At 47.5% G+C, this 23967-nt stretch overlaps 3 protein-coding genes across 15 annotated transcripts in view; 1 reads left to right on the top strand and 2 right to left on the bottom strand.

Annotated features, from left to right (window-relative positions):
• The window catches only part of TPPP2 (tubulin polymerization promoting protein family member 2), an 18362-nt gene extending 14645 nt beyond the window's left edge, over nucleotides 1–3717 (bottom strand). Inside the window, exon 1 of the mRNA XM_069097726.1 lies at nucleotides 3589–3717. The gene's annotated coding sequence lies outside the window, so the exon portion shown is untranslated. The remainder of the gene's footprint in view (nucleotides 1–3588) is intronic.
• Nucleotides 3718–3934: 217 nt separating this feature from the next.
• NDRG2 (NDRG family member 2) lies at nucleotides 3935–14992 on the top strand. Of its 7 annotated transcripts, none has more exons than XM_069097730.1 (17): nucleotides 3935–4015; nucleotides 5755–5822; nucleotides 6628–6708; nucleotides 7082–7123; nucleotides 7555–7660; nucleotides 7992–8112; nucleotides 8287–8349; nucleotides 10067–10127; nucleotides 10244–10330; nucleotides 10635–10691; nucleotides 10896–10999; nucleotides 11803–11847; nucleotides 12344–12395; nucleotides 12813–12860; nucleotides 13172–13207; nucleotides 13361–13412; nucleotides 13943–14992. In XM_069097730.1, the coding sequence occupies exons 3-17, from the start codon at nucleotides 6634–6636 to the stop codon at nucleotides 14101–14103; spliced, it is 1110 nt and encodes a 369-aa protein (XP_068953831.1). In that variant the 5' UTR covers nucleotides 3935–4015; nucleotides 5755–5822; nucleotides 6628–6633; the 3' UTR covers nucleotides 14104–14992. The 7 variants fall into 7 exon arrangements, with proteins under 7 accessions (XP_068953831.1, XP_068953829.1, XP_068953832.1 ...); XM_069097728.1 differs by lacking the exon at nucleotides 3935–4015 and adding an exon at nucleotides 4695–4752; XM_069097729.1 differs by lacking the exon at nucleotides 3935–4015 and adding an exon at nucleotides 4786–4859.
• SLC39A2 (solute carrier family 39 member 2) lies at nucleotides 14792–23144 on the bottom strand. Of its 7 annotated transcripts, none has more exons than XM_069097739.1 (4): nucleotides 22846–23144; nucleotides 22474–22604; nucleotides 22177–22227; nucleotides 14792–17560 (listed from the first exon to the last, which is right to left on the bottom strand). In XM_069097739.1, exons 1-4 carry the CDS (start codon nucleotides 22958–22960, stop codon nucleotides 17465–17467), a joined length of 393 nt encoding a protein of 130 aa, XP_068953840.1. In that variant the 5' UTR covers nucleotides 22961–23144; the 3' UTR covers nucleotides 14792–17464. The 7 variants fall into 7 exon arrangements, with proteins under 7 accessions (XP_068953840.1, XP_068953843.1, XP_068953841.1 ...); XM_069097742.1 differs by having other exon boundaries at nucleotides 22177–22222; nucleotides 22846–23143; XM_069097737.1 differs by lacking the exon at nucleotides 14792–17560 and adding an exon at nucleotides 20747–20931.
• Between the last annotated feature and the right edge of the window lie 823 nt (nucleotides 23145–23967).

The following is a 23967-nucleotide window of genomic DNA, read 5'->3' as shown; positions in this document are numbered from 1 at the left end:
GGGGGGGGGGGGGGGGGGGGGGGGGGGGGGGGGGGGGGGACGGGGGACGGTGCATACAGAGGGTACCGTAATGTAGCGTGTAGCGCAGGGGATCACCTTCACTACAGTAGCAATCTCAATAGGGCTTATTTTCGGGGGAGGGCTTATTTTAGAGGAATCTTACACAGTAAGGGGAGGGTTTATTTTCGGGATAGGTCTTATTATCGGGGAAACACGGTAAGGGTTCTAAATACCTTCACATCACTTTTTTCTTTGTTTACTGGTATGTCTCAGTTCTTAGAGATGCTGGACAGCTAAGAGTCAGAAGTGAGGTCTTGTATATGCAGTTTTGAGACTTTGGCTTCATCAGTCACTCCCTCTCACTCTCCATGTCCCATCACTTGTTAAGCATTGTGGATTTTCCATTCATTTCTCATATCTATTTCCTTCTCCCTATTTACTGTCTATCCTGTAGCTCAGACCCTCATCCCCTTCTCACCTAGACTGTTATAAAAACATCCTAATTGGTCTCTTTACTTCTGTTCTATCTTTTCTAATTTATTATCCAAATTGATATTCCTAAAACATGGAACTGACCATGGCTTCCATGTCATTCTCCTAATAAATGACCTTCACAATGGCTTCCAATTGCCTTTAGAATAAAATACAAAATCCTCAGCCTGGCATTTAGGGCCCTTCACAATCTGACTTCCACTTAGTTTTCCAATCTCTGTTCTGGTCATACTGGCTATTTACACATGACATGGCATCTTCTGAGTCCACCTTCAACACAGAATTCCTGGTTCCCTTCAAAGTTTAACTTAGGTACCACGTCCTACATGAAGTCCTTCCCCAAGCACTTCTATTAGTGACCTCTCCCTTCTGATATGACTTTTCTGCTGAGGACAGGGAGGGTTTCATTTTATCTTGGTAACCAGAGGAATAATAATAATAATAATAACAACAACTGAGATTTGTATAGTGCCTACTATGTGCCAGTCATGGTGCTAAGAACTTTTTACAATTATCTTTTGAGGAAGCTAGATGCCACACAGTAGATAGAGTTCCAGGCCTGTAGTCAGGAAGACTTGAGTTCAAATTTGGCCTCACATATTATGTTATTCAGACTTACTAGCTGTGTGACTCTGGACATTTGCTTCAGTTTTCTCTTCTTTTAAATGAGGTGTGAGGATCAAATGAGATAATACTGGTAAAGTGCTTAGCATAGGACCTAACACATAGTAAGCACTATATAAATGTTTGCTATTATTTTAATCTTCACAACAACCCTGTTTTATAGATGAGGAAACTAAGGCAAACAGATGTTAATTAAGTGACATATCTAGGGTCATATGGCTAGTGAATATATGAGGCTAAATTTGAACTTAGGTCTCCCTGACTCCAGGCCCAGAACTCAGTCTACTGTGCCACCTAAATATCTCAATGGGCTTTAAACCATTTGTATAAGGCTCTCTTAATTGGTGGAGCTTGATTACTCAATGGTCCATGACTGCCAGTGAAAGGTGAAGAGTTATAGCCAGGAGAAACAAGATCTTTTCCAAATGTTTGGGGTGTATTGAGTAAACAATCCACCAATGAGAAGAATCTGATGCAAAGGGACTTGAGCCCTGGGTTATGTATTTTTTTGCCCACTACTAATCAGTTACTTAGGGGCAGCTAGGTGGTGTAGTGGATAAGATGCCAGACCTGGAGTCAGTAAGACTTACCTTCCTGAGTTCTGTCCTTAACACTTCAAATCTGGCATCAGACACTTACTAGGTGTCTGACCTTGCTGTTTGCCTCAGATTCCTCATCAGTAAAATGAGCTGGAGGAGGAAATTGCAAATCAATCCAGTATTTTTGCCAAGAAAACCCCAAATGGGGCCATGAAGAATCAGAAACAACTGAAAACGACTGAACAGCACCAACCAGTTACTTGTACAAAATTAGTTCCTAATGTTTGTTGATTTGAATTGTCTTCCTCAAATGCTTTCAATTCAGTTCCCTATACAGAAGGTTCTTAGTAAATGTATATTAAATTGAGATAAACTTGGATTGCTGAATTTATGGCTAAAGGGGAGGAACTAAATGAGGGGTATCTTTGATTCAGCTATTCTCTCCTTAGCAACAGCTTACCTCAGACATGGGATCCTATCTCAAGGGAACAGTTGTCTTTTCCTTCAAGGTGAGAACCCCAGTTTCTGGGAACCATCTCAAATCTCTAGTGGAAATTTCCTGCTCATCCCTCCCCTCTCTTGCCTAGGCCCCTTATCAGGTTCTCCCTGAGTCATTCTGACCCAGAGACGAATTTAGATGTTGGAACTCCCAGGTCACCTCTCCCTCCCTGGTTCCCCCCCCCCCACACCCAACTATGGCTATTGTAGACCAGAGAGTACTTTCCAGCCTAATTCAAGATTGAGGTCCCCCAACATGATTGCAGTTAGATTAGTAAAAGGGTTGGGAAAATACATAATGATTTTAAAAACTTTTATGGTTCCAATAACACTTTAGAAATTAGTTTGTATTTTATTAATTACAGTAGAATCTTCACTCAAGGGAAAGCACATTTGTTTATTTATGGATGCAGGAACTCTTTGCTATTAAAACTTTAAGCTTACTGGTTGTGCACTACTACTTTTAATAGAGAGCAGACTATTGATATGCACTTTTTCTAGTTCTGAGGAAAGGTTTATATTCCCTTCCTTCCCTCCCATATGGTAAGTACTGATTTCAAGCAAGTTCCTTCTATTCCTAAAGAAACCCCTCCCTCCCTCTTAGTTCCCTCCATCTCAGCATGGAGGAGGTCTACAACAAAATTCTTTGCCACCCACCTTCATATCCACAGCTATAGCTGTAGACCCGGCTGCCTTCACTCTCGGACTAAAATCGGGTTAAACCCTGGGTTTGGAGGGGAGAGGGGACTGGGCTGGGGGCCAGACTGCTTGGGTTCTGTGCCCAGCTCCTGAGGGATAATGATGAACAGAGTTGGGGGAAGGGTGTTAGAAAAGAGGTTGTGGGGTGTTAGGAGAACTGGGTGTGTGTGTCTGATGCCTCTAGGGATGGGGGGAGGGGCGGGAAATGGGGGCTTTGAAATGATCCTGGCCTGATCCCTCTTCTCAGAGCCTTCTCCTGCTCAGCCCCTCCTTCCGTCCTGAAGCCCCTGCCAAGTGGGGATGAAAGGGGCATTGATGTTCCTTGGGGGAGTTGGAAGGGGGGGAGGCGGTAGTTCCCAGGCTTGGGGAGGGTGAGTTTGGGGGTCTGGGGAAGGGAGGGGGGTTGGTCTGTGCAGGCGTTACAGTTGGCAGCGTTAGTTCCATTGGTCATTGTTTCCAACTGGCCCAGTGCCGGGGGCCCCTAAATGGTGTCTCGGAAACCAGGCTGCATGGAGGTGGGGGTGGGCTAGGCTGGGTTGGAGAGTCCTAGGGGGAGCTTGTGGGTTGGCAGGAGATGGGTAGGCGCAGTCAAGCTTGGCCTGCTTCATGCCCTGGGCAACCCCCACCCTGCTCCAACCATAAGTGACCTACACTGAGAGGGGCGGGCAGGAGGTAACGCAGGTTCTTCAGGGATGCCCAGAAAGGCAGAGAGACAGGCAATGCAAGTGATACATACTCAGGTTCGGGAACCTTTCTGGGACTTGTTGGGCCGCGTTGGTCTCTCTCGTTTTCTGGGCCAGGCAAGGAGGGGTTAGCTCAGTCCGCAGCGGGGTCTCTTGGGCCCCAGCCCGGGACACTGTGTACTCCCCCCAGTCCCCACCCACGGGGTTAACCCCGCCCCCCAGCCTGTTTACCCAGGAGTCAGAGCCCCTGGGGGTCCCCAGCTTTCCCTTTCCCCCGCCCCCCTCGGGGCCATGACCCTGGAGTCCGCGTTGGCCAGTCCCCGTCCCCCCCACCCCTTCTCCCTTCTCTCTGTCCCCCCTCCCGCCCCCTGCTCTATTTATAGCGGCTCTCGGTGCTCCCCGCCCCCCCTACCCCCCGGCTTGTTTTCCAACTACTCGCTCGGGAGCAGAGTAGGCAACCGCGGGACGCAGAGAACAGAGGTACCAGGACCCCCAGGCACCTCGGGGTCGGACCTCCCGAGGCTACCGAGGCCCCCTGACCCCGGGGCCTCCTCTCCCTTCGTCTGAGTCCTATACCCTCCTCTTCAGCTCCGGATCCCCCTCCCCTTCCTCCCCTGCTCGCCTCCCTGCGGACCCTGGCGGTTTTGGGGAAAAGCCCTGGAGTACTGGGGCTGGGGGCAGGGTCCTGCGAAACCCCCTCCCCGGAGAGACACGGGATGACCGCGGGAGGGGGCGACCGGGGAGAGGACTTTGGGAAAAGGGTCTGGAGTTGGAAGCGGAGACCCGGGAGGTTGGGGACGAAGAGCAGGTGTCAAGAGAGAGGGTGGGGGCAGCCCCCCAACGACTTTGGTGGGGGGCACCTCGTCCTGGGACTTAGGGAACGACGCCCCCTTTCCTGTTCTTTCAGGATTTTGTTGGGGCGGGGGGGGGGGGAAGCTGAGGGGGCTGAGGGGGTGTCACGGTTGGGCCCCCCCCCGGGACACTGTCTACCCCCTCACTCTGGCCCCACCCCGGCCGGGGGCACCCCACTTGGGGCAGGGTCAAGTGGGAAGGGCGTGTTTCCTGGGGGGCTGAGGAGCGGGCGGGTCCTGAGAGGCTGGGGGAGCAGTCCAGCCGCGAGCGTTTGTTGGGCGGGTCTATGGGGGCGGGGAGTTGGGGCGGGCCCGAGAGTCAAAGACGAGTGAAGGTGGAAGCGGCGGCGGCGACCGCGGCGGCAGGTAGGGGGAGGGGCGGGCGGTTCTGTCTCGGGAGTTGGTGACATACGTGTGGCCGGAGAGAGAGAGAGAGCGAGTGTGCCCTCGGACTTGGCGGGTTCCGAGCGAAGGTGACAGTTCTGGGGAGTGGGGCCTGCGAGCAGGGAGGGAAAGGGTGCCGAGCCGGGGTGTAGCTGGTATTGAGTACAAAGCCGGCCCTGTCCGCGCTGTGGGGCGTGTGTGAGCTTGACCCTCAGTGTCACAGTGGACCGCGAGGAGGTGTCTTCGCCCCCATGAATGGGCAGCGTGTCCTGGCACGCAGGAACAGGTCTCAGGTGCTAAGCCGAGGCTGGCCCCGGAAGGTGATGGGAAGCAGGAGGATCCACTTCACAGACCCCAGGATTGAGTCTGGCTTGCAAGAGGGCCAGTGGGGGAGGAGCCCCTGGCACCCCCGTTCTATTCAAATCCCTTGGAGGATGGGTTTTGGGAGTAGGGAACAAGAATGGGCAGTATGTACTCTATCCACTCCCACTCAGGCTTTTAGAGTTGGAATGGAAGGAACATCTATTGGAGACCAGTCCTCTTGTTTTACAGATGGGGCAGGTGGGTTGGGAATGATGCAGAGCAGTGATAAGACCCCCAGCCCTTGTGAGTGCAGGTCAATATTTAGTGCTTGGCAACTAGTAGTTTAATAAGTGCTCTTGCACCAGATGCCCTTGTGCCTTACTGCCCTCAAGACCTTGGACTGGTAGGATACCCTCTGCTCATACCCCCATTCCTTTACCCAGTCCTTAAAAAAAAATCCAGAAGAACCAAAACCAACCAAACAAAAAAACCATCAAAGCCAGAATTTCTGAGAAGAAAGGATATCTTTGGGTTTGAGATTACAGTAATTGGGTGGAGATATGTAACCTTATTACCACCCTAGGGGGTCTCAGAGAAGGCTGGAATTAGTTGAGGCTTTCCTTCCTAAAATGCCAAGGTCTTGCCCCTGGGGTCACTCACCTCTTCTCTGTGTCTCTTCAGACCCCTGAACTGAGAAGAGGGAGAATTGGTCGCCCTTAACACCACTGCATCCAGCCAATAAGAATCCAGTAAGTGACCCCACCCACTGACCTATCTGTAGCTGTCTCTTACTTTGTATTTGTCTCTTTTGCTGGCTACAATCCGCTTAGAAGTTGAATTCAAACAAATTTATTATTCAGGGACCGTTGGTAGAGGGGAATAAGGAAAGGTGATAAGTAGAGTTCTTTATGTCTCCCTAAAGTTCAACCTCCTCCCCCTGTCTGGTTGCTTTTGTTCTGGCCATTTGGGCCCCTTTTCCCCTTGAGCCACTGACCTTGGGGGGCTGGGAGCTGAAGGTCACAATCAGTTATGGACTCTCCTTCCTTGTATCTTGGATCTAGACCTTTGGACTACTTAGTTCCTTGACCCCACCAATCCCACTCCCCTACAGCTGGGGGCAGCCTCTGATCCAGGGTGGAGGAGGGAGGGGTGGACCCTAAATATAGGACCAGGAAATATGAGCTATCCTACTGCCCTTCCCTGGGTATTTCTGTCCTGGACAGAGGGGAGGAAAAAGAAGGCTTGGTGGTAGTAGTATAGTATATCTGGACTCCTTTATCCATCCACCCAAATTTCCTACCTTGAATGTCTGTGAGAAAATGTCAAATGTGGCCAGGATTGTGTGCCTGTCATAATAATGGATTTCATCCTCACATGTTCCAAGTCCCATTGTGTTGTCCCATTTTCTGAGAGGATGGTTTTGAAGGGGATGTCATGGACAGATATTTTGGGACAAACCAAGATGGGGGGAAAAAGCAGTGTCTGAGGGGAAGAGTTAAATTCTGTACTCACTACTTCCCATTTTCTTCCCTCCCCAACTTCATACCTTTTCAGTCCACCATGGCGGAGTTACAGGAGGTGCATATTACTGAGGAGAAGCCACTGTTACCAGGACAGACTCCTGAAGCTGCTAAGGTTTCTGGATACCCTCAGATCCCCAAATTTCAGGCATCAAGATCCTCCCTTGGTTTATTATACACTAGTTTCCCAGACTCCCTGACCTTAATCTTAACTCTTGCCCCTATTTTCTCCTGTTCTCCAAACCTGTTTCTTTCTTCCCATACATCACTGATCCCATACATCCCTGTGCTAGAAGCCATCTGCCCATGCCCCTAACACCATTCCCCACACTAACCTTCATCCTCTTTGTGTGTCTCTGTCAATTCTTTCTTTTTTCATCTCTTTTTGTTTTTTGAATTGGTTTTTGTCCATCTTCATCTATGTCTGTCTTTCTGTCTGTGTCTCTTGCCATCCATGTCTCTGTCCGTGTCTCTGTGTATCTCTCCAGGAGGCTGAATTAGCTGCCCGAATTCTTTTGGACCAAGGACAGGTAACAGCTTGGGTTAGACCCAGGGTGGGAAGGGTAGGGATCCATTTCCCCCTCCCCTTCCTCATTAGAGAGAAGCTTCCATTGGCTGGTCAGTCCTGATTTCTTCCCTTCCTTCCCCTCCTCTTTTCTGTTTTTCTTTCTACCACTAGGTCCCATTTTCTCCCTATACTTTTCTCTTCACTTAGTTTCTCAGAGCTCATTGGTTTTCTTCATCCTTCCCCCAGTCTGATTCATCCTCATACACATCTTCCACATTACTAAATTCTCCACCTTAACTTTCTCTGATCTTACTATCTTCCTGTGCTCTGATCCTACTTCATCTTTTGCCCTTGCTCTTCTTCCCTGTACCTCAACCATGACGTGACCCTTTCCCTTTCCCCTTGCCCTTTTAATCTAACCCCAGACTTGACTCAGGTTTCTGTTCCTCACAGACTCATTCTGTGGAGACCCCATATGGCTCCGTCACTTTCACTGTCTATGGCACCCCCAAACCCAAGCGTCCAGCGATCTTCACCTACCATGATGTAGGACTCAATTGTAAGTACTTCCCCTAGAATTCTTCATTTACCCCACTCTAAACCCTACTTTCTCCATTTTAATAGGGCTGTGTCTGATACTGACATTTCTAGTCTAAGCCTTTCTGTCTACTCTCAAAACACTCCCTTTGAAACCCCTTCTTCCACGTAGGGAAGAGGTGAAGGGAATAGGTAGCCCAGGATGAAGGGGTGGGAATGAACAAACATGAAGGTGTTGGGGCTATCAAGGAGAAGATCTCCCCAAGTCTGACTCTTTCCAGGGAACATGGATGGAGTCTGACTCTAGGTATTTAGTCTCCCAGAGTAATCCCTCTGCTGGCTTGTCTCCTCAGATAAGACTTGCTTCAAGCCCCTGTTTGATTATGGAGATATGCAGGAAATTATCAAGAACTTTGTTCGGGTCCACGTGGAGGCCCCTGGCATGGAGGAGGGGGCACCCGTGTTCCCTTTGGGGTAAGAACCCTTTCCATTTATGACAACCAGATATTTTCTCATGAATGAATAGGGAAGGGCAGGAGGAGCCAGCAACTGGGAGAAGAGAAAGGAGAAGAAGAGATGGTCACTAGGGGGCAGGAGGTGGTGGGATACTAGGAGTTAAAGAGTCCTTACTATTTCCATTTCCCTCAGGTACCAGTATCCATCTTTGGACCAGCTTGCAGACATGATCCCTGCTATCCTGCAGTACTTAAAGTGAGAAGCTGGGGGATTCTTCCTTTCCCCCACTAATACAAGTATTCCCTACCTTCCACCCCCAAGTTACGACTTTTGGTCTTGTGTCCCTCCCACCACCATACATACCCTCCCATGCCTTACAGGTGGTTGTGGGGGGTGGATGGAGGTGGTTGGGGCACAGAGGGTGAAACTGAGACACGTGGGTCTGGTTGGGTTGCCTAGGTTGGTAAGGAGGGGAAAATGGAGAAGGGAGTGCTTAATGTTTGTCTTGAGTTTCTGGGAATGTTCTTAGTACTTTTGACCTGCAGGCTGGGGAGGGGCCCCTTCTGATCAGGGAGCTGGAGAGGACAGGGGAAGGGGTGACATAAACCCTGAGGAACCAGACCAACCTGTCCTTTTCCCTTCTCTCTCTTCCTCCTCCTTCAGGAGCAGGGAGACTTGTCTTTGGTATGCAAAGTTGCATGTTCTGGGTCCTGTTCCTAGCCCTCTTTGTGTTTTGTCACAGAATTGGACAGCTCTGGTTTTCCAATTTCCCCCCTTCCCTTGACTACTCACAGTATCCATATCACCTTTTCATCTCAAGTCTGTGCTTCTTCCTTCTATACTCTTAGTATGCAGAGTAGGATCAGAAACAAAAATAGAACCAAGCTGGAAAAGCTCCTAGGAGAAGAATGGGGATAGGTTTGGCATGTAGTGGGGCACAGTGGATTGGCGGGGAGCCTTCTTATTGTGGTCACCCCCTTTTATTTTTGTGGGGTTAGACTCTCTGGTCAGTCATACCCAGATTTTCCTCTACTTGGTGCCTCCTTTTTTTTCATCTGACCCCAAGAGGAAGACATCTCCTAGAGTGACTATCCTTGGGGTCTTGGGGGAAAGAGGGAGGGAGGTCTGAGTAGTTGAACAGTAACAAGTGAGAAGGAGAAAGACTGGTCATGATTGCACAGACCCATGTTGTGAGCCATGTCAGCTCACCCTCTGCTGTGGGATTAGATGCATCTTGGTCAGAGTTTGAGTGAGAGGTGTCCAAAGGATATCCAAAGGGCTGCCAAGGATCTGAAGTTGAAGGCAGCATGGAGAAAGACAAGCAGTAGCTAGGTGGTGCTGGGCCTGGAGTCAGAAAGACCTGAGTTCAAATCAAATCTCAGACATGTACTAGCTATGTGATGCCTCAATTTCCTTATCTGTAAAATGGGGATAATAATAGGACCTCCTTCCCAGGTCGTTATGAGGGTTGAATGAAATAATATTTGTAAAGCGTTTAGTACAGTGCCTAGTACATAGTGAATACTATATAAATGTTAGCTATGATTATTGTTATATCTTAGAGTACTGAGTTCTCTCACCCTGAAAGGAACCCCATATTGTTGGATTGGATTAAAATTTAGATGAGAGAGAGCAGTGATTTATAATAATCTTCTCTTTGCTCTTAAATACTCTTTCTTGCCCCCCTTGTTACTTGCTTTCCAATCTACCCCCCAGTTTTCTTTTCTCCATACATCTGGATTTACCTCTTCCTTCCCTAGTTAAGGGGGCTACTGAGACTACTAGAAGTTTCAGTTTTCCAAGATAACTAAGGTGGGGAGACGGTGGAGGGAAAATTAATACTGAGAACAAAGTGCCTACCCCTATGGTGCTCTCTGACCCTCTTGAATTCTAGCCCTTGTTGGAAAGGGAGGTTCAGAATACCACAGTTCCTTCTCTCTCACCCCCCCCCCCATTTTCTTTCCCTTCACAGCTTCTCTACCATAATTGGAATTGGGGTTGGAGCTGGAGCCTATATCCTGTCTCGATTTGCTGTAAGAAAAAGGGGAGAGGCCAAGATGAGGGAAAGACAGTTTAGGGGATTTAGGGAAAGGGATCTGAATTGGGGAATAAGGGAGATTTTGATTGTTTTTCTCCTTATTGTTCCTAGCTTTTAAACCCAGACGTAGTGGAAGGCCTTGTCCTCATCAACATTGATTGCAATGCTAAGGGCTGGATGGACTGGGCTGCCCACAAGGTTTGGAGGGGTGATTGGGAGGTGCTTGAGAGTAATGGCTGCATGTAGGGCAGGGGAGAAGGGAGAAGAGCAGTAGAGGAATGTAGGCTATATCACATACTAATGAATGTTCCCCCAAGCTGGGGAGCTCCCTTATTGGGCTCCAGCCCCAGACTCTGTATCAGGAGTATGTCTAAAGTGAAAAAGGAAAGGGGGGTAGGGGAGAGAAATGGGAAGCACTGACCCTACTAGGATGGAACAGGGAGTTCTAGAGGGAATCCCCCCTTCTTCCTGTTCCATCTCTTACTTAGTCTTCTTCCTATAGCTGACTGGCCTCACCTCTTCAATCCCTGACATGATCCTTGAGCACCTCTTCAGTCAGGTACTGGGGAGCCAGTGGGAGTCATGGCAGTTTGGGGGAGTGAAGGGAGCAAAAAAGGTTTCTGGGGTGCTTCAGGCATCTCCCTCCCTAGATGAGACAAGACCAAAGGAGGAAGGGCTGAGTGAGGGCTCCTGGTGGATGCTGGCTTCCCTTCCTGGCCAGAATCTTTTCTTCCTTTTTACCCATCCCCCACCTCTTTTCCAGGAAGAGTTGTCTGGTCACTCAGAGCTGGTGCAACAGTATCGAGATATCATTATGCATGCCCCCAACCTAGAGAACATTGAGCTCTTCTGGAACAGCTACAACAAGTAACTGAGCTGTGTGTGTGTGTGTGTGTGTGTGTGTGTGTGTGAGTGTGTGTGTGTGTGTGTGTGTGTGTGTGTGTGTGTGTGTGTGTGTGTGTGTGTGTGTGTGTGAGAATGAGGGGTAATGGAAGGAACAGAAGTGGGGAGGTGGAGTAGACAATATTGCTGTCACTATAGCAAATGAGAAGGGAACAAAGTCAAGGAGGGTGGGGTGGGGCATACACATGGGAGATGAACATGGAGGTAAACTGAAGCAGGGACATGATGGGAGGACTTAGCCAGGATTCTGGTGGGCATTTGTGACAGTAGATACAACTGGGCCAGGCATGGGAAAATGGAGGGAATTCCTTGTCTTGGAGGTAGTGCCCACCCCATCATCTCCTGTTGATCTTCCTCAGATTAGTAGGTTAGTAGTTTTCCAGCATTAAAATGATCTCTCTCTCTCTCTCTCTCTCTCTCTCTCTCTCTCTCTCTCTCACACACACACACACACACACACACACGCACCACATCCGCCACATACATATGCCACATCCATACACACTCCCCCCCTACATATCACCCCCCCCCCCATACCACATATATACAATACACACAGAACATACACCCATGTATACAGAGCCTCTTACTCCAGGGATCTGAGACACAAGTGGCTAAGCCCACCCCATTTCATTTTACCACCTCCTCCATTCCTTATAATTCAGTCACAGAAATGACCTGTGATCCCCTGGGGATGGTAGCCTTTCTCTGACTAGGTTGGAGATCGTGCCTCTAATCCCTGCCTCCTTTTTTTCATTTTCCTCTAGCCGGCGAGACCTGAACTTTGAGCGTAGGGGTGATACAACCCTCAAGTAAGACCTTCCAGGATCCATGTTCTCTGATATTCTCCCTGGATTTTTCCCCAAGTACCCAAACCTCTTAGAAAATAGGAAACCTTATGCCAAAGAGGTAGTGAAGGAGTGGTCTGGATTTCTTCAATTTTCACATTTCCCAACTTGGCTTCAAAAACCACTTTTTTTTTTTTTTAAAGCAATTGGGGTTATTCAAGGTTACACAGCCAGTTATTTGTGGGTGTGGTGCTAAGTATCTGAGCCCGGATTCGATCCCCAGGTCATCCCGACACTGGAGCCGGTGCTCTTACTCGCTGTGCTACCTGGCCTCCCCCAAAAACCACGTTTTTTTCCCTAGGCTTTTCCTTCCCTAAAACTGGGAAATGTAAGGGGTTGGGACATGGGGATCAGGGTTATATAGGGGATTGTCCCCAGTTAAAGTCACCTTCATATTAGACAACTGTTCAGCTGCTTTGTAGAAGGAGGCAGACAAATCCACTCCTCTTTGTGCTTCTAGGTGCCCTGTGATGCTTGTGGTGGGAGACCAGGCACCCTATGAAGATGCTGTGGTCAGTGGGATGTTATAGAATTGGGTCTCTAGGCTCAGGAGCATATCAGAGCTTTGTTTTGAGGGAGGAGGCAGGATCAAAATGACAGAATGGTAGAAGAGGAAGGAATATTGGATTTGGGAATAGGAGGATTGGGGCTCAAACCTCAGTTCTGTCATTTATGTGACCCTAGGCAAATGACTATATACCTTTCTGGGTCTATAAAATAATGGGGTTGGATTCCAGTTCTTAATCTCTGATTTTATGGAACTTGAAGATTTCAGTCCTTGGGAGGAGAGAAGAGAGCTGAGAACCATTAGGAAAAGGATGGGGTTCTGGGCTCCTGGAGGGGGGCTTGGTGGGTTCTGCTTCAAGAGTTGTAGAGTAAGGATTCTCAGAAGCTAGGGATTCTCCCTCATCTTGTCTCCGCCTCATCAGGTGGAATGTAATTCGAAGCTGGACCCAACCAAGACTTCTTTCCTCAAGGTCAGTCACCACCCTCTCCCAGCTTTGATTGCCCTTCTCCTATCCATGACTCATAGCCCTGCTGTTTCTTAGTCCTCAGCTTCTCTTGCTTTAGCTTTCTTGGTCTCCTGGGCCTTCCCTAGCTGAGGGGGTGGGGTGGTGGGTAGTGGTATGGGAGGAAGGACTGGGGAGGGGTGAGGTAAAATCAGAAAGATTAAGAGCAAAAGGAGGATCTCTATTTAAGAGTGGGGGTTTAGAAATAGGTTCTTGGTCCTACCCCTGGCTTAGTTTGTCCAAATCATTTTGCTTTTGTGAATTTCTCTCCTAAACAGATGGCAGATTCTGGAGGTCAGCCCCAGCTGACGCAGGTGAGTTTCCTGCTGCCTGTGAGATGGTGTGGAATGCTAATACCACTGTGAACCCTTGGATGACTCCTAGAGCTCCAGTTCACCCTTCCTTAGTCCCCAAAGCCTAAACTTCTCAACCCTCCTTGATTATCTCTTTGTACCATACCTTTACAGCCAGGAAAGCTGACTGAAGCCTTCAAATATTTTGTTCAAGGCATGGGCTACAGTGAGTATGAAGGGCTTGGTGGGGGCAGGAGAGGGAGATCAAAGTTTCTTTCTCTTCTGTTAAGAACTCTGGTTCATTGGGGTGGCCAGGTGGTGCAGTGAGTAAGAGCACTGGCCCCGGAGTCGGGAGACCCGGGATACGTTCTGGCCTCAGATACTTAGCATCCATACAAAATAACTGGCCATGTAACCTTGAGCAAGTTACTTAACCCCAATTGCTTAAAAAAACAACAACAACTGGTTCAGGGTCCCCTTAAGAAGAGAAGAATGGGGGGAGAGGGGGAGGTTGGGTCTGGAGCTGGAATAAGTTTGACCATATGTCTCTTTTCCTTGTCTTGTTTCCTGCCCCAAGTCTCCTTGACCAATTTTACTGTCATTAGCCCTTCATCCTTCCTTGTAGAATTCCCAAGTTCTAGCCCTCACCTTCCTTATCTGTGCTAACTCCTTTCTCCTGATAGCCCTACTTTTGACTAGTAGTTTGCTTTTATCATTTAACCAGTTGTTTATCCTGTCTGCCTCCCATCTCCACAGTGGCATCTTCCTGTATGACCCGTTTATCTCGATCACGAACTGCCTCCCTGACCAGTAGAGCTTCGATTGATAGCGGCCGTTCTCGAACTACCTCTCAGAGCAGCGAGTCTGGGATTGTTCCTTCAGGGTCTCCAGGACATACTATGGAGGTCTCTTCTTGAGCATCCCTCCCTCCCCTTTTGAAGGACCTGGCCCTCACCACTCCCCAGCCCCCCAGCTCTAACCCGGGGCAGGGGAGGGCATATAAGGGTGATAGGCCGGAGAGAGAACAAGAGAGAGGTGGGACAGATTCTGCAGGGAGATGACTTTGTCCTTTTGATTTCCACCCTAACCTTGACCTCTAACTTGCCCCCCCCCCAAATAAAACCCTGGGAGAGAGATCTTAATGTCTCTTAGGGACCCAGACCCTTGACTTTTCATTCCTGGATTGTCTCCTTATTTTGGAGGAAGACTTGAAGGGGAAATGCTATTCCTTGATACAGGAACCTTCAGATGAGGGAAGAGGGGTTGCTGCATCCCAGCTCAGACTCTTTTTTTTTCTATCCCAGGATGCACTGTAATAAAGGCATCTGGGGAACCCACTGGGGATGGAGTTGCTAATGCTGATTCTGATCAATCCTTATTCCCTTAATGGGGATGGGTGTGTGAGTGACAGTATGAGTGTTTAGGAAGCTTATTGGGTATTCAGGGTCAGTGAAGGCCCTATGATTGCAATGGAGAGGTCCAGAGGATAGCGAAGAAATAGAAGTGGGAGGTGGTGAGTATGAGTGAATGTGTAGGCTGGAGCCAGGAGCAGGAGTAGGGAAGGGGGCTGGGGCTGCTTGGCTGAACTAACTTTATAGTTGTCAGTTTTATGAAGTGAGGTGGGGGGCCAGATCAGGGCTGTGCTGCTTGATACTTGGCATGAGGGGTGGGTAGGATTGCCCAGGGAGCAGGGTAAGTGTCTTAGGGGCTCTGACCACATTATAGTAGAGGGGAAGTTATTCCCTTATGAGCCTCTTGTCCCCCACAATTCCCCTTGTAACAATAAATTGTGTAGATGAGACTGAGGACCAGTGTTAACTGTGTGTTTGTATAAAAAAAGCACTAGAAAGATTGAGATTTCTTTAAAACTCCTTACATGTGAGTAAAACACATAAAACAGATAACCTGTTAAATGTGGCATGGCCTTCACCACTCAAGATGATCTGCTTCACAACAAATCATGATGAATGGTAAATCCCCTCCACTCCTCCAGATTTTCAGGCAGGGAAAGGGAGAAACCACTTGAGAAAATGCTTACAGGAATCCAGGGATGCTCTGGCTGCCATCTCTAAGAAGAAAGACAGACTTACACTGTCAGTCACTAATATCTCTACTTTGGAGTTCCCAACCCATTTGGGATTCTCAGTCATCTCTCGGCACAATGTATGGTGGTTTCTGAGCAGGTCTGGAGACTTGATTCTCAAAGACCCAAGAATTGCCTCATCATGGTTACAGCAAGTCAAAGAACATATAGAATTTTGGCCCATTGAAGCTGAGCCCAGTTATTTAGAGTGTGCTTTTTCCCTCCATGCTCGATATGTAAGGAATGTAGACACTAGTGTTAGATCATTTCACATGGGTTTTTGGAAGTTTAGAATTGGGAGGGCCACTGGAGATAACTGATCCTTTGAGAAATTTTTTTTAGAGAATCACACTTTTTTTTTTTGAGGGGGAAGGCAAGGCAATTGGGGTTAAGTGACTTGCCCAAGGTCAGACAGCTAGTGTGTCAAATGTCTTACGGTGTATTTGAACTCGGGTCCTGACTCCTGGGCTGGTGCTGTGTTTACTGTGACACCTAGGTGCCCCAAGGCCACTGTGTTCTTGAAGGACAAAATGGACAAGAATGTTACCCACTTTATAAGATAGTGGCACAGTAATCATGACTAAAAAGGACCAGGGTCATATACCAACCTGCATCAGAGAAATAAGGGGCAGGCAGATATTTTCTCCAGCAATACTGAACTGAAAAGTGTTTATTGAATTTTGTTCTCTGGAAGATATGCTGTGAAGTGAGGCACTCATTGATGAGAGGGGAAAGTTGAATACAACCCTGACTCTGAAAAGACCATTTTGGCCTTTGATTCTTGAGCAATTTCACCAAAACTTTACAAGGCATGCTTAATGTCAGTGGAAAGACAATAGTAACAGTGGGCCAATATCAACACTAAATCAATGCTTCTCAAAAGGCATGTCCTCAGCATGCCTAGTTCCTTAGGTGTGCCACAAGTGATATGCATCTTGTATGTAATTGTGCAATGTGTAAATCTGAGAAGACTTCAGCTTCAAGGGGGAGTCTCTTGACTATCCTTTAGTGTTGCCAACTTAGACTTTGAGTGTGCTGTGGTTTCTCACAGCACAAAGCAAAGAATAATATACTGTACAATGAACAAAAGAAAGAAGCATTACATTAAATCAATGTTTCCTTCTAGAGTTTCAACTAGCAATTTTGACAGTTGGGTAAGCAGCAAGGAGGGTCTCCTCAGAATCATCTTTATATTTCATGATGTGAACATAATACAGGAAATAACAAATTTAGACAAGTGGAAGGAATTTGTTACTTCAGAGGGTGGCATGCATATGTTAAATATTTGTGTCCTCTAAATTTTGGTGAACTAGTTAATGGCACTACCTTTCACACTAGTAGGTAGGGAGAATGGATACCTGGACATCAGGCCATTGTTAAATGGAGAGCAATCTGGGAAGATTATAAACAGGGCTGGTAAAAGCCCTAAAGGCATAGCAGAGCAACTATCCAATAATTAAGTATAGCTATGTGAGAAAAAAAAGCATCCTCAAATACAGAAATAAGAAATGAGGGTGGCTCTTTTCCTACAAATGTTTTGGTGGGAACCTGAGGCAAAGCAGAGTTGTAAACAGCACTAGCTTATAGAAGCAGTAGCTAGCTCTGCAAAGCGTTGGAGTTTTTACCTCTGTGCAATTTGGAAGAGACATCTATTAATATTTCCAGTCTTCATAAATGAGGCTGATAGTGTCTATTTGTGGAGCCTTGCCCTGTTCGTTAGACAGTGGCCCAGGGAGACATGATGGAAGGGAGTGTAACTCCACTAATGATCTCTTAGCACAAAGGATCCACATCTGTCTGGCCTGGCCTGGAGCCAGGTGTAGGAATGGGATGACCTCAGCATAGGCCAGTCAGGCCATTTGGTTGTGGGGGTGGTCCTCCCAGGCTGATGTCTGCTCAGCTAGATTCAGGCTGTGGAATCACACTGCCCTCTTGTGGTTGACATGACAATTTAATTTTGGCTCCCTGCTTTCAGCACTTACCTACCCACCTATCTCATCACATTCTTTTCCCTCCTGCCCTGACTTTTTTGCTATGATCTGAAAGTAAACTGTTCACTTTCAGGTTCAAAGCTTGAGAGGAGAATGGACATAGAGTGGCTCCTGGTGGATAGTGAAGGTTACTGTAGATCCAAAAAGCCATGGTAGGCACCTTAGGGTTGTTACAGTTCTAGTTCCCTTGTCCCTCATCTTCTATTACAATCCAAATGAGTCCAGGCTTGGGTTCCTGATCCCATTCTTTCTTCTCTCCCTTGGTGAATTTTCAGGCTCCTCAAACTGCATGGAGAAATTCTAAGAGAGCAGATAGAGAAAGAATGGGACAAATGGGAAAAAGGAAAGTCTTTTAAAGGATGAATGGGGAGGGGAAAAAGGAATAAATAAATTAGATTCAACCTGAAGAAAAACTGGATGAGGCCCAAAGCCCACAAAGTTAGAAATTTCTGAAGGTGATTCTCTGGAAAACACTTTCCCAGAGAGGGAAAGAACAGATTTACAGTAAAAGAGAGATTAGACACTAGAAAGAAATCCCAGAAGGGTTAGCAGTGTGAAATGCTGACTAGGAATGGCAATTCTCAAGACAGGAAGTCATTTCCATCTGGCTAGGAGCTGTGTGAGGCCATGGAATAAATGTCATAACTCCAGGAGGGCCTTGGAATTCCTTCTGCCCCATCTTCTTGGCACAAGATTTCATTTGTGGCAGGGGTGCTCTATTCTAGGTGTCTACCAATAACTGTCCTGGATGTTCACTGTCAGTATTCCTATTCTATCGCATAGCGACAGACCAAAATCAGGTACAGATGCAATGTGATTATTTCCAGTCAATAGTTTCTTGTATCAAAAACAAAGATTCAAAATTTTCCTGTGCAGAGTAGGGTAGGGGTATGAACTGCTTCATAGCATCTAAATTCCACTTTCTTACTGCCTTTTCCCTTGTGTTTTCTCAACTTAGTGTTCACTCTTGTTTATACTTTTTGTCCACATCTGCTCAAAAATGTTCCTGTCCCCATTGCTTTGTCCTCCAAGAGTGGTCTTTCATTTCTCCTTCACTAATTACCCCTCTATTCTTAACTGCCTACATTTCTTGTTACATCCCAACTCAAACCCTTTGCCCCAGACAGGCAGAGGGGATCCTACAGTGAAAGGCTTCAGAGTTCCAAACAATTATGTAAATTGTTGGGAGTGATGAACTTTGGGTAATAGGAAAGAGGTAAATTTAGTTTTCATCTCCTGGGATCTCGTTTTAAAATCCCTTCAAATCTTCATAAGGATAAGAAGGAATTTGGAATTGTAGTACTAGAAAATTGCAGAATGACAGATTTAGGATTGAGGTAAAAGAAAAACTTCCTAATGTTGAAAAATGGAATAGGCTGACTTAGGAGCTAATGGTTCCCCCTCCACCTTCTACTTTCCACTCTCCACCCCTTTACTATCTGGAAGACTTTAAGTGGAAATTAGGTGACCACTTATTGGGTGTGTTGTAGAGGGGTCTTGGTAATGAGCAAATTGTATTAGATTACAACTGAAGTCTGTTCCAGTGCTGAAAGTTATAATTAGAACTCAGACAGTGGTTACATCTTTAGGATAAACTGTTGGCTTTTTAAAAAAAGGGGAATGGGAAATGTAAGCATTAGCTTTATATAGCCCCGAAGTGTATATAGTGTTGCCCTCCCTCCAATTTTAATTTCCTCCTTTGGATCTGTCACTGTCACCCTAGTTGACTATTTGGTGCTTTTAAAACTCTTGGAGCAAATTAGACCTTCCTTTTCCCCACTTGGTGAATCACTGTGCAAATCAATCTTTGGCTATTAATCTCCAATAGTTTTGGATGAAAATTGATCTTTTTTCTCTCCCATACCCCATTTCAGATGGGACCTGGACCTTGGATTCTTTCCTTTCTAGGATAAGGCCTATCACTGAGTTTAGAGTCTGCTATTTCAACCTCTATTACTGGGTTGTTCTTGAGGCCTATGTTCACCTTAGGTTGCATGGTATTTGACATTTCCAACTCATTAAAAAATAAGAACGTAAGTTTCTTCTCTACATCTTGAGTTATTTTTTCCAGTGCTTGAGGTTTCTTTTCCCATTATTGCTGGAGACAATGAAATGTAGGTTGCCTCCCTACAATTCCATCCCCTCCACATCACCCTATTGTTTCTGTTTATCTCCAGAAAGTTTGTTCTCTAGTATTATTTGAAGTCTAAAGAAAGCCTATTTCAGGATCAAGGTGACTCCTAGATTTCTCAGAGTGGGGAGAATCCCAAGGATGAAGAGATGGTGGATGAGGATGAGGCAGAGGATGGTGGTATACTGGGTTAGAAAAGATTATGGAAAAGAGAAAGGTGTCCCTAAATCATGCCTGAAGAACCATGCCTCCATTTCACATTGCTTCATATTCATCAGTAATCCAGAAACATGGTGCTCTACTTCTGCTGGAAAGTCATCTCACTGCTCCAACATCCGGAGACACCTTCCCATGCCTCTAGAACAAACCAGTTCCCTAGCCTACTCCCATCTTCCCCATGCAGAAATAAGGTCATTGAGGTTAAAGGGAAGGGGGCACAGGAATAAGTTAGAATTAAGACTGTAGCAGTTAATTTAAGATACTTTTCTAAAGCCTGACCTCCGGTATAAGGATTAGGTTTATTCATAGGTCTGGATGATTTACGTGGTATTAAGGGAAACAGGATGAGCAGGAGATAGAGAAACCAGATAAGAGCAGATCGGAGAATGTGATCTAGCAATCTCAAACTCCCTCCTCCCCTCCCTTATTCTCCAGTAATGAAAATCTGAGGTGGGGGACTGCACATACTCACTTCCCTAGATTTTCCATCTAAACTCCAGGATATCTCCATTCTAGCACCCTTGCCAAAAAGCATTGCAACCTTTCCCCTTCCTAATCCTAGAGAAACTAGTTTGTTTGCTGGCATTTCAGGAGATTTCAAAAGCAAGGGAGATTCAAGATGAAAAGCAAACAGTCTGGGGGAGGAGTGAAGTGACAGCATCAGTGTGGAGGCTAGAGCTGAGTTGTGGTTGATCCAGGCATTTATCTGGCGCCTTTCTTCCTTCCTAAACACACTGTATCTTAATTCTTCAGCACTAGGGAGCAGTAAAAGGGCCTGGGTTTAGAGAACACTGGACTCAGTGTGAGAAACAGAATTAATGTGTCCTGACGTGCAGCAGTGGGTGGGGAGAGGGTCCTTGGGTTCTATTCAGCCTCTCTCTGCTCTGCCATCTGTTTTTTTTTTTGTTGCCAGCAACAATGAGGAGAGAAGAGAGGATGAAGGGGATCCCTGGAATCTCAGCAATTCATCCCTCCACAACCAGCTTCATCTGCCAACGTGTACTAGCACCTAACCCAGGAAGAGGCCGTCATGCAGCTCTGGCTCTGCTCTCCTCCCCTCCCCTCCCTTACCTGCTTCATCAGCCTGCCCTAATGCCGAGCAGGGAAGTCAGAAACACATAATGGCTAAAACGAAGTGGAAGGAGGACTGACATTTATTTCCACACGGTACCACAGGCGGTGCTGGTATCCAAGTCTAGGGCAATAGGCAGAAAGGTTCATCTTCATACTCCTGTCCTCTCTTTCTCTGCTGCCCCATACTCTCCACCCCTTCACCCCAAGATCTTTCCTGTTTCAGAGCTGGGTGACGCAAGCAAAGACCCTGCAGAGGAGGTTTAGAATCCAATTATGAGGATGGTGCTTGATGCATGCCACTGAGGCTGAATAAAAATGTCCCCGGACTAGGGCCAGTTCAGAGCAGGGATGTTCACTCAGACTAGTTACCTGGTAAGGACAATCTCTAAGGGATAATTCATGCCCAGATGGCAATTATGGCCATGAAGGTAAAACCAGCTGCTACACAACCCCATTTGGCTAGAGGGGATTCAGGGGCAGCCAGTTCCCGGGGAAGAATTTCTAAGAAGGTTACATAGAGGAAAGTGCCAGCTGCCACACCTTCTAATACAGCCTGGGCTAAGGCCCTTCCCCCCTCAGGATCTCCCCCAACCACAGCCATCCCCACAGCTAGGCCAAGGGGGGACATGAGGGCCAATGCCAGGATGGAGATCAGGGCCCATCGTGGCCCTGTGCCTGTCTGTACCAGTCGAAGTCCCACCCCAAATACCACTAATCCCTTGTGTGCCAGAACAGCCAGGCAAAGCTGCAGCACAGCTGGTACTGAAGACTGAAGCCCCACAGCCAGTCCCTCAAACACTGAGTGAAAGGAGAGTGAAAGCAAGAGAACCAGTGCCCTAAAGGGCCCCTGAGAGGGTGATGGCAGAGGTCCATGACTGTGGAGACTCAAGGAATGGGCATCATGGGCCCCACCCCATTCCTCCTCATGTGTTTTTGACCCCCTGGTACCACTAGGGCACCACTGCAGTGCCAGTGACTCCAAAAGGAAGACCAAGAAGAAGCCTAGGGAGATGATGAGCTCCCCAAACGGGTAATCCACCTAGAGACAGAGAGAGGAAATACTGAGGTGAGAAGAGAAAAAAGGGGGTGAAAAGAAAAGGAGTGATATGAAGAAAACATGATATGTGGTGGGACAAGAAGTGGTGGGCAGGGGAATTGTGTGAGAGATGGGGGATAATGAGAGGAACAGAAGTCCTGAAGGGAAGAATGTCAATCAATCATGAGACCAGGGATAGGGATGTGGGGAAAGATCATACATATAATAAGATCCAGAGAACAGGGTTACAAAGAGGGAAAGAATGGATGTCCCCTAAACCCAAGGTATGGAATTAATTCTTCTTTTTAATTTTAAAGTTTGAGGCTGGGAAACTGGGCTGGGGAGGAGAAGGAATATTTAGCATTCCTCACATACCCCCAAGAGGGGCCTGAATTGGGGAAGGGATCTCTGGCTCTCCTGACTTCTCAGGTAGGGGCCTGGCTGGGGGAAACTCACATGAGTTGAATCAGTGGTATCAGAAGAATTTCCCTCATTTCCCGTTCTGTTCTGGGAAGGAGAGAGTATGAGTTAGAAGGGAAAGGGGTCAGGCTTCTGTTGCGTTGCTATAGTTCCACCTTCCTTAAAAAATGTAATTCCTGGCCCACCTCCCCCTACTAGATCTACCCGCTCATAGCAGCTGCCCTTCATACAACTTTATTTTCTATCCTGGGCCCTTTTGGACGTCTCCCTGTAAGCTCATTTTTGTTTTTCCCTTAGGTCCCACACCTTAAACTCAGCACCCTGGCCCCTCACCTGCAGGATGTATCTCTCGATCTCCGAATCAATGCTCTCCAGGGCCTCTGCTGTCATGTGCATAAGCCCTGCTCCCAAAAACACTCCTGCTGATACACAGCCTAGGAGGCTGAGGACCCGGCGGTGCTTCCCTGCCAAGGCAAAGGGGCAAATGACAGGGCTCATTTCTTAGCTGGCAATTCAAGAAAGCAGAGATGGCTATAGGCTATGGGTCTGAGAACAGAGAATCTGAATTTATAAGAGGAAATACACATGAACCCACCCAGGTTCAGGATTCGAAGTGGAGGCAAGTCAGAGGCCAAGGTGAAAGGAGGGGTTGAGGTGAGAATAGGGGCTTATGACACATGGACAAAGATGGGGTTAGAACTATACCTGTGGCTGCATGGATCCGGAACCATTTGAAGCAGATAGGAATAATGCCACAGAACAGAGTGAGAGTCAGCAAGGCTAACAAGCAGCCAATTTTTACACCCACAAGTGGCTCCATCCCTGGGGTGGAAGTTGAGTGGAGGCCCCAGGATGATAGAGAGTGTCTTCAGAACAGGACTGTTCAAAGCTGTTGTTTTCGTTCACCTGGCCCCAGCAGGCAGTGGTGGTGGCTGATGTGTGCTGCCTCCGCTTATGTAGACATCTGACTTTGACTGGGGCTCTGCCTCTGGTTTTCCCCTACCCCCCCCAATCAGGGCCCCTCCCCAGCCTCACACCCTCTTCAGCTCAGTAACTAGAAACTCCAGACTCCCTGCCAGACACTGCCCAGAGCTGTGTGTCTCTCCTCCTCCTCGTGGCTGACTAATCCTTAGGTTGACAAAGAACCGTATGAGCTCACCTCTAGGGTTAGCCTGATAGGAGATGGTATGCTCTATGATGGCTGAGTAGCCCTTACCCCTTTCCCATTGGGGACAAATGCCTAGCCTTTCCTTGCTCAGGACACTCAATCCAAACCATCCATGTTTCTTTACTCAATCCCCCTGCTTTGTAGGCTGCCGTATCTGACACCTGAACTGCACCCTTTCAGAGGGGATTTGGGGCCAGCTGGGGCAAAAGCAGGTAGGGCTAGGGCTTTCCATTTTGTCAAGCTGTGGGAACTGAGAGGTCGAGTCCCTTACCTGCAACCCCAGACAATGAACTCCCAGCACAGAATGAAAAAAAAAAATTTTGGGGGGGGAAGAACACCACAAGATTTATGGGGTCACTGCATTAATACTTTCCCTACTTCTTCCTGTACCTGACTAGTGCTTTGGGGAGGGGGGTGCTAAGATAACCTAAATGGCCATAAGCCTCAAGGTAAAGGGAATAGCTGGTCCCGAGATTTAATGAAGCCAGGGGATAATGGAGATATTAACCAACTAGAGTAAAATGAACCAGTTTGGAATATGCTAGAGTGGAGCTTGGGACAGGACTGAGTCCCGACTCATAGCCTGGGTTCAAATCTGAGTGACAGTTAAGGAAAGCTCTGATCTGGTTAAAGACCCTTAGGAGGGGCAGTGGGAGAAG

Source organism: Petaurus breviceps, unplaced genomic scaffold (genome assembly GCF_028583685.1).
Source record: "Petaurus breviceps papuanus isolate PSGF00001 unplaced genomic scaffold, PetGlider_PUasm1.0 37, whole genome shotgun sequence".
Classification (NCBI taxonomy): Eukaryota; Metazoa; Chordata; class Mammalia; order Diprotodontia; family Petauridae; genus Petaurus; species Petaurus breviceps.
The sequence above is the reverse complement of the archived record's forward strand: the minus strand, read 5'-3'. Positions and strand labels throughout refer to the sequence as shown.